Raw genomic sequence first — 20,550 nt, 5'->3', positions numbered from 1 at the left:
ACGGGGTGGTTGGGTTGGTTGGTCCGGGTGTCCCAGAGGTCTGATTCTAGGAAGGGGAGGGAGGAATCTGATTCTAGGAAGGGGAGGGAGGTCTCAGACTCCTCCCTCCCCTTCCTAGACCTTTCCATTTCTATCTCGGGCGACCGAATCAACACGGACATTTACTATAAACCGACTGACTCCCACAGCTACCTAGACTACACCTCCTCCCACCCTGCCCCCTGTAAAAACGCCATCCCATATTCCTAATTCCTTCGTCTCCGCCGCATCTGCTCCCAGGAGGACCAGTTCCAATACCGTACAACCCAGATGGCCTCCTTCTTCAAAGACTGCAATTTCCCCCCAGACGTGGTCGATGATGCTGTCCACCGCATCTCCTCCACTTCCCACTCCTCCGCCCTTGAGCCCCGTCCCTCCAATCGCCACCAGGACAGAACCCCACTGGTCCTCACCTACCACCCCACCAACCTCCATATACATCATATCATCCGTCGTCATTTCCGCCACCTCCAAACGGACCCCACCACCAGGGATATAGTTCAAGTCCCTCCTCCCTACCTTTTATCTTCGCCTGCTTGGCACACTTTCCTCATTCCTGAAGAAGGGCTCATGCCTGAAACATCGATTCTCCTGCTCCTAAAGTTGGGAAATCAGGAATGTCTGCAGTATTCTAAAAGTGGCTGGACTATTGTCCAGTACAGCTGCAATATTACATCCCAACTCCTAAACTCAATGTTATGAGCAATGAATGCAAGAATTCCAAACGCCTGCTTCATCACACTGTTTAATTATCACCCCACTTTCAAAGAACCTGCATCCCCACATCTCTGTTCAGCAACACTCCCCAGGACCCTATCATTAACTGTATAAGTCCAATTTGATTTACCAACACCTCACATTTATCAAAATTAAACTCTATTTGCCACTTCACTCATTTGATCAAGATCCTGTTGTACTCGTGGTGTAGTTGACAGTGCAAAAGGTCACCAAAGTTTTGGTGTCATTTGCAAACTTACTAACCACATCTCATGCATTCACATCCAGATCATTTATATAAATGACTAAAAGCAGTGTGTACCGAACCTTGTGGCGCACCATTAGTCGTAGGCTTCTAGTCCCAAAACAATCCTGTACCACTACCCTCTGTCTCTTACCTTCATGCCAATTTTGTATCTGGTTAATTAGCTTGCCCTGTATTCCATGTGATCTAAACTTGTTAACCAGTCTATCATGCAGAACCTTGCTGAAGTTCATATAGACAATGTCAACCACTCTTCCTTCATCGATCATCTTCTTTGTCACTTCTTTAAAAAACTCAATCAAGTTACTGAGACATGATTTCCCTCGCACAAAGCCATGCTGACCATCCTTAATCAGTCCTTGTCTTCACAAATGCCTATAAATCCTGTCCCTCCGAATCCCCTCCAACAACTTGCCCACCACAGACAACAAGCTCACCAGTCTGTAGTCCCGTGGCTTTTCCTTGCCACCTTTCTGAAAATAATAGCATCACATTAACCACCCTCCAGTCTTCTGGCACCTTCCCTGTGGCTGTTGGCGATACAAATATCTCCACAAGGGGTCTAGCAATTACTTCCCAAGCTTCCCTCAACCCAAGTGGTTGAGATTTCAGTAGGGGATTACTTTGGGAATAGTGATCACAATTCTGTAAATTGTGGAATATTCTTGGACAAAGAGCGAGAGTGGTCCTAAAAGAAGAGTGCTAAATTGGGGGAAGGCCAATTGTAGCAAAATTCGGCAAAAGCTGGGGAATGTGGATTGGGAGTACCTGTTTGAAGGGAAATCCACATTTGATATGTGAGAGGCTTTTAAAGAGAGGTTGATTTGGAGTGCAGGACAGACACGTCCTTATAAAATGAGGGATAGAAATGGCAAGATTAGGGAACCATGCATGACAGGTGAAATTGAGACAAGCTAAGAAGAAAAAGGAAGCAGACATAAGGTCGAGGTGACTGAAAACAGATGAAGCTTTGGAAGAATATCTGGAAAGTAGAACCAGTCTGAAATGAGGAATTAAGAGGGCTAAAAGGGTTCATGAAATATCTTTAGCAAACAGGGTTAAGGAAAATCCCAATGCCTTTCCTTCGTTTATAAGGAGCAAAAGGGTAACTAGAGAAAAGGTTGGCCCACTCAAAGGAAGTTCTGCGTGGAGCCAGAGAAAATGGGTGAGATTCTTAACTAGTACTTTGCATCTGTATTCACCGAGGAGAGGGACATTGAGGTTAGGGATAGATGTTTGATTACTCCAGGTCAAGTCGACATGAGGGAGGAAGTATTAGGTATTCTAAAAGGCATTAAAGTGGATGAGTGCCCAGGTCCGGATGGGATCTATCCCAGGTTTCTGAGAGAAGGGAGAGAGGAAATAGCTGGGGCCTTAACAGATATTCTTGCAGCATTCTTGAACACTGGTGAGGTCCTGGAGGACTGAAGAATTGGTAATATTGTTTAAGAAGGGTAGCAGGGGTAATCCAGATAATTACAGACTGGTCAGTGGTAGGGAAGCTGCTGGAGAACATAGGATAGGATTCATTTACGTTTGGAAGACAATTGGCTTATCAGTGATAGGCAGTGTGGTTTTATACATGGAAGATTATGTCTTGCCAATTTAATAGAATTCTTTGAGGAAGTGACAAAGAATTGTGTACTAGCCAGATAGATAGAGAACTGGCTGGGCAACAGAGTAGCAGTGGAAGGAGTTAAAAATCACACAACACCTAGTTATGGCCCAACAGGTTTCGGAGCGACACTCTTTCATCAGGTGGTAGTGGAGGGCTCAATCCTAACACACAGAATTTATAGCAAGAATTTACAGTGTGATGTAACTGAAATTATACATTGATTGTCTGTTAAGCCTTTCATCTGTTAGAATACAGTGATAGTTTCACTTCTTTCATGTGTAAATCACAAAACCTTTTTTTAAAAAAGTTGCATTAAAAAAACTGCATGCATTCATGTAGAACTCTGAGTTCAAAAACTGCATGAATTTATGTAAAACTTTTTAGATTAGAATCAATCTAAACATCATGGCATAGACAGAGAACACAGGGGGCCAACACCTTCAACATATTGTCTACCTATCACCATTGTTAACAGCTAACCTGAGAATGCAACTTTTAAAAAAAAGGTTTTGTGATTTACACATGAAAGAAGTGAAGCTATCAGATGAAAGGCTTAACAGACAATCAATTTTTCAATGTATAATTTCAGTTACATCACACTGTAAATTTTTGCTATAAATTCTGTGTTACAATCGAGCCCTTCAGTATCACCTGATGGAGTGTCGCTCCGAAAGCTAGTGTGCTTCCAATTAAACCTGTTGGACTATAACCTGGTGTTGTGTGATTTTTAACTTTGTACACTCCAGTCCAACACTGGCATCTTCAAGTAGTGGAATGAAGTATCTCAATGGAGAACTGTGACCAGTGGTATTCCATAGGGATCTATGCTGGAACCACTGTTTGTGATATACATCGATGATCTGGAGTAAGGTATGGGTGGTCTCATTAGCAAGTTGGCAGATGACACTAAGATTGTTGGAGTAGCTGTTAGTGAAGGGGGCTGGCAGAGAATGCAGCAGAATGTAGATAGATTAGAGAGTTAGGCGGAGAAATGACAGATGGAGTTCAATGCGGACAAGTTCATTGAGATGATGCATTTTGGAGAATCCAACTCGAGTCAACTATGCAATAAATGGAAAAGCCCTGGGGGAAAATTGATCTACAGACATATCTTAGTGTTCAAATCTATTGTTCCCTGAAGGTGGCAACGCAGGTCAATAGAGTGGTCAAGAATGCATATGGCATGCTTTCCTTCATTGAATGGGTTTTGAGTACAAGAGTTGGCAGATATGTTACCGTTGTATAGCACTTTGGTCCAATCACATTTGGAATACTGCGTACAGTTCAGGTTGCCACATTACCAGAAGGATGTAAATGCTTTGGAGAGGGTACAGAGGTGGCTCACAAGGATGTTGCCTGGTATGGAGGGATGTTGAGTAGATTAGGATAATTTTCATTAGAAAGATAGAGGTTGAGGGGGGACCTGATTTGAGGTCTACAAAATCATGAGAGGTATAGACTCTGGATAGTAGGAAGTATTTTTCCCAGAGTGAGGGATTCAGTTATTTGGGGTCTCTAGTTTGAGGTGAGAGGGGTAAAGTTTAAGGGAGATATGCGTGGAAAATTCTTTACACAGAAGTTGGTGGGTGCCAGCTTTGCCAGTGGAGGTGATAGAGGTGGGCATGACAGCGTCATTTAAGATGTATCTAGACGGATACATAAATGGGCAGTGAGCAAAGGGATACAGATGCTTGGAAAATAGGCCACAGGTTTTCATAGAAGATCTGGATCAGCATAGGCTTGGAGGGCAAAAGGGCCTGTTCCTCTGCTGTAGTTTTCTTTGTTCTTTGTTGTTATTTGTTCTGGGCTACACCTAATGAGGTCCTGGGGACTTATCCACTTTTCATGTGTTTTAGGACGTCCAGCACCACCACCTCAGTAATATTCTCTCCCTAGTTACACTTTTTTTTGTCTTTAATATATTGATAAAATCCATTTTGGATTCTCCTTAACCCTCACTGCCAAGGCTATCTCATAACCCCTTTTTGCCCTCCTGATTTCCCTCTTCAATATGCTCCTACTGCCTTTACACTTTTTTAAGGAATCACTCTATCGCTGCTGTCTATACCTGACACATGCTTCCTTCCTTTTCTTGGCCCAAGTCTCAATTTCTCTCGTCATCCAGCATTCCCTCGGCTCATGGCCTTTGCTTTTCACCCTAACCAGAACATACTGTCCCTGGACTATCATTATCTCCTTTTTAAGGCTTCCCATTTTCTCAATCGTCCTTTTACTGTGAACATCTGCTCCCCAATCAACTTTTGAAAGTTTTTGTCTTTCTCCAATTTAGATGTTCCACTTTTTGATCCAGTCTATCCTTATCCATCACTATTTTAAAACTAATAAAATTATGGTCACTGGCCCCAAAGTGCTGCCCCACTGATACCTCAATCACTTGTATTTTCCCAAGAGTAGATCAAGTTTTGCACCTTCTCCAGTAGGTACATCCACATCGTGAATCAGAAACTTTTTTTGTACACGTTTAACAAATTCCTCTCCATCCAAGCCATTAACACTATGGCAATCCCAGTCTGTTTAGAAAGTTTAAATCCCCTACTATTATCCTTACAGATAACTGTGATCTCCTAACACATTTGTTTCTCAATTTCCTGCTAATTTGTGGGGTAGGGGTGGGTCAAAAGTACAGTCATACTAGGTAATCCTCCTTTTCTTATTTCTCAGTTCCACCCAAATAACTTGCCTGGATAAATTCTTCAGAATACCCTCCTTAAGTACAGTTAACCCTTATCAAAAACACCACTCTCCCTTCTCTCTTGCTCCATTTCCTATCCTTCCTATAGCAATTGTATAAGCTGTCAATCCTGTCCATCCCTGAGCCATATCTCCATGATTGCTATGGAATGCCAGTTCCATGTTCCTAACCATGCCCTGAATTCATCTGCCTTCCCTGTTAGGCTTCTTGCATTGAAATAAATGCAGTTTAATTTCAGTCCCCTAATTCTCTGCTTTGTTCCTGCCTGCCCTGACTATTTGATCTCCTTTTTGACCCAGCTGTACCAGTCTCAGACTGATCTCTTGCCTCACTATCTCCCTGGGTCCCTGTCACCGCACCCCTCCCTTGCTTAAATCCTCCTGAGCAGCCATGATATTCGTCCCCTTCCAATTCAGGTGCAATCTGCTGTCTTCATACAGGTCACAGAAGAGATTCCAATCGTCCAAAAATGTGAATCCTTCTCCCCTTCCTCGAGCTCCTTAGCCATGCATTCATTTGCTCTATCCTCCTATCCCTACCCTCACTAACTCGTGGCACCGGGAACAATCCGATATTACTACTCTCGAGGTCTTCCTTTTATAAATTCCTGCCTAGCTTCCTGTATTTTCCCTTCAGCGTCTCATCTTTTTTCCTATGTTGTCAGTTCCTATTACAACGACCTCCTGCAGGGTCCTCTCCTCTTTGAGAATGTTCGGCACTTTCTCTGAGATATCCTTGATGCTGGCACCAGGGAGGCAACACACCATTCTGGTTTCTCTCTTTGAGCCATAGAAACATCTGTCTGTGCTTCTGACTAGTGAATCCCCTATCACGATTGATTGCTTGGAACCTGACATACTCCTCGTTACATTACACCCAGTCTTGCTACCAGAAACCTGGCTGTCAGTGTTACATTCCCCTAAGAGTTCATCACTTTCTATGTTTTTCCAAAACAGCATACTTGTTTGAGATGGCGACGGCCACGGGACACTCCTGCACTACCTGCCTCCGTTTCCTACCTTTCCTATGGTAACCCATCTACCTGACTATGTCTGCGGTTATTCTCCATTCCTGTAACTGTCATCCATTACATCCCTGGCTTCTGTAAAGTGGAATGCTGTAAGAATCATTGCAGGGCTGCAATTATTCAATGTAAAGATAACTTGATCTGAACCCTGATGCCTGCCCCCCTCATATATTTGAGCAATTTTAATGCTGTATTATTGACTTGTAACTCTAGTTTGCTTGTTTTTCTTCTCGGAAGTCACATACTTTGTCATTGTTTTCACCATACTAGTTCTGGTGACCTTCAGGCTTGGTGTGGTGTAGTAACCTAGTACAGCAGACTTTATTTGATTCCATTGTACTTCATGTGTCTAACTCAATTCCAGATTGGTCAGGGGTTGCGCTTGGAATTCCTCTCTTTGGTAAGAATATTTTACAGCTGAAATATTGTCCTTTTGGGCATTGCAATATTTGGTAAGTGAGCAGGTATTCATTCCTGATCAGACAAGGTGATGGCATGAGTCAACCATGTGGATTGAGTGATCCAGATCGTACATCGTTGACCCATGCCATCACATAATTATAGGGTTTACCAATTCTTTGATCCAGGATGCCTCCATATGGTTTTGTTTGTCCTTCTGATGGAAAAAGATGTTTGTTAAAACAAAGCCATACTGAAAATTTCCTCAACAGTTGGGTGTCATTTGTCGTGGCCTTTCCCTTTTTCCCCTCAGTGCTTCTGCTTCATGCATCAGATTTTTGATCAAACCTGATTATTGTCCCCTGAAAGGATGATCTGACCTTTCAGGCTGGCAGTAGGGATTTCGCCAAAGTTGGAATGAAACCTTTTTAAATATTGTTGTCTGAGTCAAGGATTGGGACAGAAGCACTGATGATAGTGGGATATTGACAATGACTAAGCTCAAGGGCTAGCGTCTTAAGTCTTTCGTTTATACAATTGGAGAACTCTACCATTGCATCTAAGATCATATTCCAGGTGGTAAAATAAACTCTTATAGATGCAGGCATCACTGTTAACCTTTCCTTTCCAATGGAAGGCTTTTCCCATTGTTCCTTCATCTGCCCCACCAAGGTCTCACTGAAGGGAATGTTGTCAGTTTGGAGTCTGATTGCTCACTTGATGCAGTTGCAATACTTCTTTCCATATAGTCGCTCATGAGAATTTCAGTGATTTTATTTCTTATGTTCTCAGTTACAGAATTTAGAACTTGTTTGGTTTGATCACATGGATGGTGACCCCGCAGGGTGCATTCACAAGCCAGAATTATTGGGATATATTAATTAAAGGAAATTTATTCTAGCCTAGGCTCTACTTGGGGTGATCAGAGGGTATGCTGAAGAGGTCATAAAAATGCAACCACAGGATGTCGCCCAAAAATACCTTTACCCCAGCATTGATATCCAGTGACCTCCTTGTTTGTGGATATATTCTTATTTGTGGACTCGCTGGTTCACAGACTGCCCCATTACCAGTTGGTTGTTACCATAATACTTGGACCTGGCAAATGGAATCCAGTAGAAACCAGTGCATGACCTTTTATTTAATGTGGGGACCTTGGGTGCTGTAATTGGCTATGCAATTATGATTGCATTGGTTGTGGGATTTCAATGAACTACAATATCTAGGTCCTGCCTTGCTACGATAGCACCTTTTTACCTTTGCACCTGATGAGTTGTGCAGTCGTCTTTCACTTGTTTTGCTGTTTTGAGAACTTTTTCACCTGTGCTTTGTTACCTGGACAATGTGCAACTCTACCTCTTGCCCAAATAGGCTTCAGGTGAAGATGAAGACTGGCATCCTTTGCAGTGATCCTGAGGGGCAAAAGACAAACTGGTATCTTTGTTCTAATTCTTAATGTTTAATCTGTATTAAAGATTGTTGAGATGCTTACTCTTGGTGCAAATCAGAGATTTTAAAAGATTGTACAGTTTTGGGCATAAGTGACATGCAGAAATATTACACATTCTCACTTTTGCAATCTGTCACACATCTGTTTGAAGTTTTTGTTATGAATTTTATCTCCAGCTGCGTGGTTACAACAATTAAATATTAATGTTTGATTTTGGTGGTCTCATCAAATTGCATTGTCATGGATCATGTTCCAAATGACACCCTGAGTGCAATCCCATTAAAATGTTTCCACCGTGTATTGTTAGCATAGTACAGCCAATCTCTGGATTGTGAACACATTCCATTCTGGAATCCCTCGCAAGCCAAGTTGTTGACCTAGTTGGAATACAATGCCAGACAGTGTAAACTAACTGTTTGTAAACACAAGAAATGTTAATATGTTGGCTCTTTTAAAATTAGAGCCCTGTATGGTAATGCATTTGTCCCCCTCGACCTCGACCCCTCGACCTCGACCCCTCGACCTCGACCTCGACCCCTCGACCTCGACCCCTCGCCCTCGACCTCGACCTCGACCCCTCGACCTCGACCTCGACCCCTCGACCTCGACCTCGACCCCTCGACCTCGACCTCGACCCCTCGACCTCGACCTCGACCCCTCGACCTCGACCTCGACCCCTCGACCTCGACCTCGACCCCTCGACCTCGACCCCTCGACCTCGACCCCTCGACCTCGACCCCTCGACCTCGACCCCTCGACCTCGACCCCTCGACCTCGACCCCTCGACCTCGACCCCTCGACCTCGACCCCTCGACCTCGACCCCTCGACCTCGACCCCTCGACCTCGACCCCTCGACCTCGACCCCTCGACCTCGACCCCTCGACCTCGACCCCTCGACCTCGACCCCTCGACCTCGACCCCTCGACCTCGACCCCTCGACCTCGACCCCTCGACCTCGACCCCTCGACCTCGACCCCTCGACCTCGACCCCTCGACCTCGACCCCTCGACCTCGACCCCTCGACCTCGACCCCTCGACCTCGACCCCTCGACCTCGACCCCTCGACCTCGACCCCTCGACCTCGACCCCTCGACCTCGACCCCTCGACCTCGACCCCTCGACCTCGACCCCTCGACCTCGACCCCTCGACCTCGACCCCTCGACCTCGACCCCTCGACCTCGACCCCTCGACCTCGACCCCTCGACCTCGACCCCTCGACCTCGACCCCTCGACCTCGACCCCTCGACCTCGACCCCTCGACCTCGACCCCTCGACCTCGACCCCTCGACCTCGACCCCTCGACCTCGACCCCTCGACCTCGACCCCTCGACCTCGACCCCTCGACCTCGACCCCTCGACCTCGACCCCTCGACCTCGACCCCTCGACCTCGACCCCTCGACCTCGACCCCTCGACCTCGACCCCTCGACCTCGACCCCTCGACCTCGACCCCTCGACCTCGACCCCTCGACCTCGACCCCTCGACCTCGACCCCTCGACCTCGACCCCTCGACCTCGACCCCTCGACCTCGACCCCTCGACCTCGACCCCTCGACCTCGACCCCTCGACCTCGACCCCTCGACCTCGACCCCTCGACCTCGACCCCTCGACCTCGACCCCTCGACCTCGACCCCTCGACCTCGACCCCTCGACCTCGACCCCTCGACCTCGACCCCTCGACCTCGACCCCTCGACCTCGACCCCTCGACCTCGACCCCTCGACCTCGACCCCTCGACCTCGACCCCTCGACCTCGACCCCTCGACCTCGACCCCTCGACCTCGACCCCTCGACCTCGACCCCTCGACCTCGACCCCTCGACCTCGACCCCTCGACCTCGACCCCTCGACCTCGACCCCTCGACCTCGACCCCTCGACCTCGACCCCTCGACCTCGACCCCTCGACCTCGACCCCTCGACCTCGACCCCTCGACCTCGACCCCTCGACCTCGACCCCTCGACCTCGACCCCTCGACCTCGACCCCTCGACCTCGACCCCTCGACCTCGACCCCTCGACCTCGACCCCTCGACCTCGACCCCTCGACCTCGCTCTCTCTTTCTTCCCCCCCCCCTACCCTCACACACCCTGCGTGGGATATGTTCCAAGGCCTATTGTGGAAACCCAAAACCCACAGAAGGGAACCCATTCAATTAACTGGGAATTTTACCTGCCTGGCCTGCCCCTGGTCCTTGGTGCTGGAAAATTCCGTATAACCTGTTCAGGCTATGGAAAAGAATTCCATGGAAATGGCGGTCGGCTTCTGAGCATTCAGAAGTTAGTCATTGTAAATTGGGGGAACCTGTCTCCAAATAGGTGATGCTGCGCAGTGCTTTTTTTTGTGTGATAACTTGTGTCTGTAACATTGTTTTACTTGGAACTTGTTGCCAAAATGTTGTTGTCATTAGCTAATAAGGAAGTAATAACAATAGACACTCGGAGCAGGAGTGGCCCATTCAACCTGCTCCACCATTCATTATGACTATGGCTCATCATTCAACTCAGTAGTCTATTAACACCTTTCCTCCAAGTGCTATATCCAACTTCTTAAAATCGTAACATGTTTTGCCCTTCACTGCTTTCTGTGAATTTTGCAGGCTCTCAATTCTACTGACTGAGTTTCTGCCCCTGTCCATCCTAAATGGGTTACCCTGTACTCGGAGACTGTGACCCCCGATTCTTGCTTCCACCACCATTGTGAGAGACCAAAAGAAATGCAGATTCTGGAATCCAAAGTGGACAAGCAGGAGGCTGGGAGAACACAGCAAGCCAAGTAGCATCAGGAGGTGGAGAAGTTGATTTTTTGGGTGTAACCCTTCTTCAGGACTGTGGGTAGATGTAAGGGGAGCTGCAGATAAAAAGAGTGGCGGGGTAGGGTGGTTAAGTGGGGATAGGTGAAGACAGGCAGGGGGTACGATTTGTTTGGTCGATGGAAGGAATGACTCCAATAGGTGGCTGGGAAGAGTGGAATGGGCTGGGAAAAGGAAGGAAGGTTATTTGAAATTGGAGAACTCCATGTTGAATCCTCCAGGCTGCCCAGGCAGAAGAGTAGGTGGCGCTGCTCCAGCTCACTAGTTGGAACCCACCTCCTGCATTCTTCCTGCAGCTACCCTGTCTAGTCCTGTTAAAATTTGAGACCCCCACTTCGTTCTTCTGAATTCCATCAAATATAAACCTTATCAATTCAACTGCACCTCCTACAAAAGTGCTGCCACCCTAGGAATCGGTTCGGTAAGCCTTCTTTTGAAAAGGACTCCTCTTTCAGATAAGGAGACTAAAACTGCAGACTTTTCATAAGTTTTGAGTTGAGCTGAAATTTGACAAAATGGTGGTATTGAGTTAGCAAAGGTTTTCTCTGGATTGTGACATTGGACAATAAAATGTAGCATTGGCTGCTGTAAAAGTTTAACAGTTTTAGGAGTTCCATTGCAATGAGGAAATTCTCGTACTGATAGTGAAAATAAGTGAATGGAGAACAGCAATAATTTCTATTTAAAGTGCCTTTTGGTCTTTAAAAGAGCATTAGTGAGCAAAAGACAGGCAACATTACATCAGATGGCAAAATGTTTGTTGAAGTGGTAGCTTTGTGTTTTGACTTATTTTCAAGACAAGGGAAAGTTGAAGATTTTAAGGTAGGAATTCCAGTCATAGAGCTGTGCAACATGGAAACAGAACCTTCAATCCAACTTGTCCAAGCCGACCAGGTGTCCTAAATTAATTTAGTTACATTTGGCCCATATCCTTCTAAACCCTTCCTATTCATGTACCCATCCAGGTGCCTTGTAAATGTTGTAATTGTACCAGCCTCCACCATTTACTCTGACAGCTCATTCCATATACACACACCACCCTTTTGCATGAAAAAGTTGCCGCTTAGATCCCTTTGTAAAATCTTGCCACTCTAATCTTAAACAGATGCCCTTGAGTTTTGGATCAATCCTCCCACCCTCTGAAAAGGCTATTCACCCTATCCTTCGGGTTAAAAATCACACAACACCAGGTTGTAGTCCAACAGGTTTAATTGGAAGCATGAACTTCCAGAGTGCCGCTCTTTCAGGTGGTTGTGGAGTACACAATTGTAAGACACAGAATTTATAGCAAAAGTTTACAGTGTTGATGGAGCTAAAATTATACATTGAAAAATGCCTTGATTGCTTGTTAAGTCTCTCATCTGTTAGAGTGACTGTGTTAGTTTCACTTCTTTTCATATGTAAATCACAAACCTTGCATGAATCCATCATAGACTCTGTTAACTCATTTTTTAGATTAGAATCTGTCTAAACATTATGGCACAGACAACAGCACATGGGGTTAACACTTTCAACACATTATCTGGGCTGACATTACACCAATTATTAAAGTTAACCTGAAAATGTAACTTTTGAAAAAAGTTTTGTGATTTACATATGAAAGAAGTAAAACTAACGTAGTCATTCTAACAGATGAGAGACTTAACAATCAAGGCATTTTTTTCAATGTATAATTTGTCACATCACACTGTAAACTTTTGCTATAAATTCTGTGTCTTAACAATTGTGTATTCCACAACCACCTGATGAAGGAGCAGTACTCTGAAAGCTAGGGCTTCCAATTAAACCTATTGTACTATAACCTGGTGTTGTGATTTTTAACTTTGTACACCCCAGCCCAACACCGGCATCTCCGAATCATAATTGAATGTTGTTTGCCATGGTATTTGAAAGATGGAGGAAGGAAAATAAAAGGCAAATGCTGTGCTGAACACAAGATCATTCAAAACTAGACTGAGATGTTTCTCCTCTTGGTTTTAAAAATTGTTGAATCGTGACCGTTTCATCTCAACTGTTAATTGTCCTGAAAAATTAACTCTATTTCTCTCCACAGATTCTGTTGCTGATTATCTCCAGCATTTTGTTTTTCTTTGGCCGAAGAGTTTAATCAGCCTGTCTCAAGCTTATTTCTAAAGAGTTCAACCAGAAGGAATGCTTAAAATAAACAGTTCTCTATTTAAATACTGTGAACACTCTGTGGATTGAATATTAACAAAGTAGACTTTTATTCAACTTTGTCTCAAGGAAAAAGAGCAATACTTTTCACTCTGCTAAAATTATTTTAAGAAGTCTAAAGATTGCAGGTATCTTAACAATGTAAATAAAGGACAATCAGTTGTTCTACCTTGTAGGTTTGAAATTATTGAAACTTCAGCATGAACAGCACTTTGGACTTAGTTAATTTGATAATTGTCTAGAGCTAAAAATGGCGAGCATTTCGAGGTAGTGGGTCACTTTTTAATGTTTTACAAATTCAATATAAATTTCATTTGAAGTGATAACATGACTGTTTGCTAAGTGTTTGTAAGAATCAAAAGGGTTCGATATTTGACCCATTACAGTTAAATGTGATGTTTTACTATATCATCAAATTGTTATGAAGGAAGATCTCAGCCTGTACACTTTTTACCTTTTGTTAGCTTACTGAGTACAGATCATAAATTTAATCCAGGTACTTTTTTAATCCTGCAAGAAATGAAAACTTATAAGTTGCCCAAAGAATCTTTCGCAGATCAATTTGTTTGGAAGATAAAGGGTTACTATATGAATTAAAGGAAGAACTGGATCAAAGCCTGAAAGCTGTACTTTATAATTTTACAATAATAACCTTGCCTCAGAATAATGCCTGAAGAAAAACCGTCACATTGCATTGCTCATGGATATACAGTTGTGGCTTCTGTGGCTTCTGTAATGAATTTTCCTTTCAGTTTTCCAGACTGGAATGGTTGGCTACCCAGAGGCCTTGACTGATCCATCATATTATTGCCAAATACTTGTCCTTACCTATCCATTAATTGGGAACTATGGCATACCAAAGGATGAAGAGGATAAATATGGACTCAGCAAGGTAAATAGCATCTAATATGTTATTGTATATGATAATGCTTGAGCGAGCCAAAATAGTGCATCTCCTTAAATATAGCTAATCTGGTTTATTTGCGGTCAATTCTCAATAAATTATTGAGTCATAAATAGCATTTGACTTCAATAAATTGTCTGCTATGCAGGAGACCAAGTAATTGTACCTTTTAAAGAAAATAAAGACATGCAGTTATGTAACCCCCTTCTTGAATGTCTCAAAGCAGCAAGTTAAGTGTTTTTAAGGAGCAGTTACTTAGTTGTAATGTAGGTAAAAGTAATATTTATAAAGTGGGAAACAATATAAATGTGTAAGAGAATTTCTTCTCATTATTTAGAAAATGATGTGTAGGCACCAGTGTTGACTGGGGTGGACAAGGTTGAAGTCTCATGACACCCAGGTTATCGTCCAACAGGTTTATTTGAAATCAGAAAGCCTTCAGACTGCTGCTGTTTCGTCAGATGAAATGGCTTCATTTAGAAAAAAAATAGGAAAATAAATAAAAAGAGTAACAGAAGTAGGCCATTTAACCCTTTTGAGCCTGCTTCAGCATTTAATAAGATTATGCTTGAGCTTCTATGTCATTACCAATTTCCCACTCGATTCCCAAATCCTTTGAGACAGAAATAGTTAAGTTTTGGATGCAAAATAAAATCAATTTGATTTGAGCATTCCTATCTCTCAGGTACAGAGTTCCAAAGATTTGGAACCCTTTGAATAAATGCTTCCTCTTTACTGAATTATTCCGAATCTGTCTATTCCCTCCAGAGTCGGGCTACCCACCCAGAGGAAGCTTCCTCCCAGCATCTGCCTTGTCAAGCTCCTTAAGAAATGCATATGTTTAAACATGATCACATCTTGAGCTCCTAAAACAGTTTTAAGGGCATGCATGCATGCTCAAACTGTGGGACCTGGACACCTAGGTTATTGTGACACTTCAAATTTTTTTTTTGGAAGGGTGGATCAAGATATTTGAATAAAATTGGTGAATTTAAAATTTAATACATTATTATTTCCCTGAAAATCTTGCATGCAATGATCAAAACTTGAGAGTTGCTTATGAAAGTTGAAAGTGTATTTTAAAGCTCTTTGCTGCCAGCACGCAGATAAACAGTAGTTAGTCATGCACCACAAAAACAGACCTTTTGGTCCAACCAGTCTATGCCAACCATAATCCCAAACTAGATCAGTCCTACCTACCTGCTCCTAGCCCATATCCCTCCAAGCATTTTGTATTCATGTGCTTGCCTAAATAGCTTTTTTTTAAATATTGTAAAACCTGCATCCACAACTCCCTCTGGAAGTTAATGCCACACATGAACTACTATTTTTTTAAGAAGAAAATAATTGGCCTGTCTTTTTTTTTTTGGGGAAAAAAGGTCTCCTCGTTTTGAAATCCCCATCCTAGGGAAAAGACATCCGCCATTCATCTTATCTATACTCATCATGATTTTATAAACCTCCTATAAGGTCACCCCAAACCTTCTGCACTTGAGTGAAGTAAGTCCCAGCCCTTCTTTACAACTTGAATCCTCCATTCCTGACAACATCCTGCCAAATCTCTTCTGTAACCTCTCCAGCTTAATAATGTCCTTCCTATAATAGAGTAACCAGAACTGGACATGGTATTCTAGAAGAGGCCTCACCAACATCCCAACTTTATTGAGCAATGAAGGCAAGCATGCTAAATACCTTTTTAACCATCCTAGCTATAAGTGATGCAAACTTTAATGAATTATGTACCTAAATCACTAGGTCTCTCTGTTGTATAACACTACCAAGGCCATACTTTTTAATTGTGTAGGCCCTGTCCTTGTTTGTTTTACTAAAATGCAATAGCTCACATTTATCCAAATAAAACTCTACCTGCTACTCTTCAATCCATTGACCCAATTGATCAAAATCGTTTAGTAATTTTGGAAAACCTTCCTTACCGTCCACTATACTGCCAATTTTACTGTAGTCTGCAAACTTAGTAATCATGCTTTCTATTTTCTCATCTAAATCATTTATATATAACTGGCACAGGTGGTCATAAGCCCTCGAGTCTGTAAAACAACTTTTCCCCTATTATTTGGTCTCTTGGTGATGAGCAAACTTTGTATCCAGTTGGCAAACTCACCCTGAATCCCATGTAATCTAACTTTGAGGCAGAACCTTGTCAAAGGCTTTAGTGAAGTCCAAATAAACAATGTCTATTGCTCTACCCTCCATTTTCTTGGTTATTTCCTCAAAAAAAAGCTTAGCCAAGTTTGAGACATGATTTCCCTTACACAAAACCATACTATCTCTAATCATTCCTTGCCAATCCAAATGTATATGAATCCTGTCTTTCAGAATCACTTCCAAAAAGCTACTCAACACTGAAGTAAGATTCACAGGTCTGTAGTTCCCAAACTTATCCTTGCATCCCTTCTAACCAAAAGCACAACATTAGCCACTCATCAGTCATATGGCATCTCACCCACATTTCTAGATAATACAAATATTTCTGCAAGCGGTCCTGTCATTTCCTCCCTAACTTCCCATAACATCCTGGAATACACTAGGCCAGGTCCCAGAGATTTGTCCATCTTTCTTCATATTTTGTAAGACCTCCTAGGACAACAACTTCTAGAATATAACTGTTTTCAAAACATCAATATTTGTTTCCCTGAGTTCTCTACCTAAATTTTTTCTCCATAGTAAAAAATGACATGAACACTTACTATCTCTGCCCACCTCCTGAGGTTCAACACAAAGATGACCTTTTCAATCTTTAAGGGGCCTTTTTCGCTCATGCGCTCGCTCTCTAGTTGCTCTATTCATCTTTAATGCACTTCTAGAATTTCTTTGTATTATCCTTGATATTTATTTGCCAAGGCAATCTCATATGCTTTCTTTGCCTTCCTATCTCCCTGTTAATAATGCCCCTACACACTCTTTGTACTGTTCGAGTCATTTGAACCCAATTGTCTATATCTAATATATAATTTTTTTAATTATTCTTCACTAGAACTTCAATATTTATATTCATCCATTGTTTTCTAATCCTACCAGCCTTGCCTTTCACTCTAACAAGAACATAGTGCCTCTGAACTCTCATCATCATACTTTCGAAAGTCTCCCACTTATCCCCTTTACCTGTGAACTGTCTACTCCAATCAATTTGTGAAAGTTCTTGTCTCATACCATTTCAAAATTTTGCCTTGCTCCAATTTAAAAGTTTGAATTTTCCACAACTGTTTTAAAACAAATAGAATTATGGTCATGTTACAACGCAGGGTAAAGCACCTCCACACCCGCGCTAATTTAAACTAGCACCACAGAAATGATTTAACCCTTGCTGTAATGTGTTGAAATTAGAGAAGCAAAGAACTATCCCAAAAGTCACTTTTTAAAGTAAAGGTTAACAACTTTAATTTTTTAAAAAGTAGAACAGAATAATTAACTTACAACTATTCACAACTCATTTACCTAAACCTATGTTTTATCTTCCCCTCTATATTACTGGTCCGAAAAGACCCCCGATTAAGATTTACAGAAAAACTCAAATGTCAAAACCAGCCGACTGTCGAATCTTTTTGTATCTTCCTATCTCGATTTGCTTTCCAGGTCGATTGATGATGTTTTTTTGCTGTGCAAACTCTATCTCTAGATGGGTACCTCTAAATTCTTACTAGCAGCCTACACCTGTTGGTCATTTGGCAGTTGTCCCCCAACTGTTCAATTTGTTTTCATACTTGTACATCAAAGCATTAGATCGTTTCATTGGTTTTCATATTGTCAAAATACCAAATTCAAACTTGATTGGAGTTTAGTATCTCAGGGCATAATTTAAATTGGTCAAATTTGAATTTGTTTTTATCTCATAGCAACTCATCTCCTGCTAACTGCTGGACCAAATGTTGCATTGTAAATTCTCCAGCACTCTGTGCTTGCTAAGTCTTTCAGCTCTCTTAAAGGTACAGTACACCTTAACACCTTCATAACAATCAGTAGACCCAAAGTGTTCGCTGAATATATTTCAGTCACTTGCCCTATTACCCAAGAGAAGGTCAAGTTCTGCTCCATCTCTACCAGGAATATCTTAAATTGATTGGAAAAAGAAATTCTCGAATACATTTAACAAATTCTTCACCATTCAAACCTTTATGGTAGTCCCAGTCAATATTTGGAAAATTAAAATTACCTATCACATCCTTCTAATTTTTACATTTATGTGACATCTCTACATATTTATTCTTTCATTTCCCTCTGACTATTGGGAGTCCGTAGTACAATCCCATCAAGGTGATCAGTGTGTTTGTTTATTTCTAATTTCAACCCATATGTTTTCCCTTTTTATCCTTTTATTCTTTCTCTCATTCTAGCTTGGCACTGGGAGCAAACCAGAGATGACTATTTTTGAGTCGATTTAAAATATGAAGCTGGAAAAACACAGCAGGTCAGACAGGACTGGTGAAGTGTCCTGACCCAAAATGTCAATATTCCTGCCCCTCTGATGCTGTCTGATGTGTTTTTCTAGCTCCACACTTTATTGACTGATTTCCAGCATCTGCAGTCCTTACTATCTCCATTACTACTTTCGGGGTTCTGGTTTTAATCTTTTGCCTAGCCTCTTACATTCACTCTGTAAAGCCTGTACAAATGTGCACAATAATTTCTGCTGGTACACTCTCCCCTTTTTTAACAATATGCTTCAAATGTTTTGAGACTTCCTTAATCCTGGCACCAGGAAAGCAACATAGTAGCTTAGATATACGTTCACTACCGCAAAATCTCCTGTCCGTGCCATTGACAGCAGAGTTTCTTGTAACAATTATGCTTTAGTTTTTTTTTCAAACCCCATCTAACACAAGCTATGTTGTTAGTACCTAAAGTCAGACTGCTTGTTCTATTTTCCTATGACAGACTATCCTTTTTAAACAGTACCAAAACTGAGTATCTGGTTTAGAGAGAAATAGCCACAGGATACTTCTTCCGAACTACCTTCTTACCTTTCCTAGCAGTCACCCAACTGCTGTGTAATCAATTTTCTAAATCTAACTGTCTTTTGTATGTCCTTAGTAACATTTATGGCTAAAATGAAATTAACTTACAATAACACGTTTACATATAAAAATAAATTACCTTCCCTTACCCAAAGACTTAAGCATACAAAAAATATGTTTTTAGAAAAAACAAACACGTAAATCTTAAAGTCAACTACTTAGGTGAACAATTGAATTTGAGAAAGAAAGACTCCTTTTTATTAAAGTGGTTCAGCAGACAGCTTTAACTCTTCTGATATTTCAAAAAAACTCATTCTAGAGCTATCAATGTGTAGGCCTCTACAAAAGCTCCATAAACAAATCTGTTTTTTGGAAAATCTGTGCGTGGCACGGTGGCACAGTGGTTAGCACTGCTGCCTCACAGCGCCAGAGACCTGGGTTCAATTCCCGATTCAGGCGACTGTCTGTGTGGAGTTTGCACATTCTCCCCGTGTCTGCCTGGGTTTCCTCCGGGTGCTCCGGTTTCCTCCCACAGTCCAAAGATGTGCAGGTCAGGTGGACTTGTTGGGCCGAAGGGCCTGTTTCCACACTGTAAGTAATCTAATCTAACCTAATCTAAAAAATCCCCTCTCCTCCATAATTTAAAAAAATTCTCTTCTACGTGCATAATTTTAGAAAAATTCTGCAATTTATAAAAGAAACTCTCCTTGGTGTGTTTTTTGAAGAAAATCTGCTGAGTGATTTTTAAAAAAATCTCTTCTGCACATACGTTTAGAGAGAAAAGAAATCAGAGCTATCTACATGTCAGCCTTGCCAAAAGATCTGTTAACAGGATTCCGTTTGGAAAAAAAACACGCTTTTTTGTTTTCTGTGGAGGTTTTTTTTGACAATAAAAGAACTTAAATCAATTTTTTGTACTACTGAAATGAAATAACTGTAAGAAATGCACCCACATGGACTTGCTTCCCTAAGCGCTGCACCAGGTCCCGTTTCCCCACGCGCTCTTCTGGGACTCATTTATCCAAGTGCTGCACTGAGACTCATTTCTCCAAGTGCTGCACCGGCTCTGGATTTGCCCTACATTTTGTGTACAGGACATAGTTGGGCAATTTTCCACATTGTCTAGTTGTAACTGTACTGGAAGAGCTTGGCTAGGAGAGCGGCCACTGGAGCGCACATCTTCAGTACAATTGCTGGAATGTTGTCTTGGTCTACTGACTTCGCAGTATCTAGTGCCTCTAGCTGTTTCGTGATATCACGGGTGAATCAAATTAGCTGGAGACTGGGGACCACTGAAGGAGCTCGAGACGGATCATCCACTCGGCACTTCTGACTGAAGATGTTGCGAATGCATCAGCCTTATCTTTTGCACTGATGTGCTGGACTCCTCAATCATTGAGGATGCGGACCCCCCTTCTCCAATGAGTTGTTTAGTTGTTCACCACCATTCACGACTGGAT

At 42.5% G+C, this 20,550-nt stretch overlaps 1 protein-coding gene across 2 annotated transcripts in view; it reads left to right on the top strand.

The window, feature by feature from the left end:
* The window catches only part of cad (carbamoyl-phosphate synthetase 2, aspartate transcarbamylase, and dihydroorotase), a 174,802-nt gene that overhangs the window by 11,835 nt on the left and 142,417 nt on the right, over window positions 1-20,550 (top strand). For both annotated transcript variants that reach the window (XM_043682214.1, XM_043682207.1), the window contains exon 2: window positions 13,966-14,105. In XM_043682214.1, coding sequence (XP_043538149.1) covers window positions 13,966-14,105 — 140 coding nt within the window. The remainder of the gene's footprint in view (window positions 1-13,965; window positions 14,106-20,550) is intronic.

This window comes from Chiloscyllium plagiosum, chromosome 3, assembly GCF_004010195.1.
Source record: "Chiloscyllium plagiosum isolate BGI_BamShark_2017 chromosome 3, ASM401019v2, whole genome shotgun sequence".
NCBI lineage: Eukaryota > Metazoa > Chordata > Chondrichthyes > Orectolobiformes > Hemiscylliidae > Chiloscyllium > Chiloscyllium plagiosum.
The sequence above is the reverse complement of the archived record's forward strand: the minus strand, read 5'-3'. Positions and strand labels throughout refer to the sequence as shown.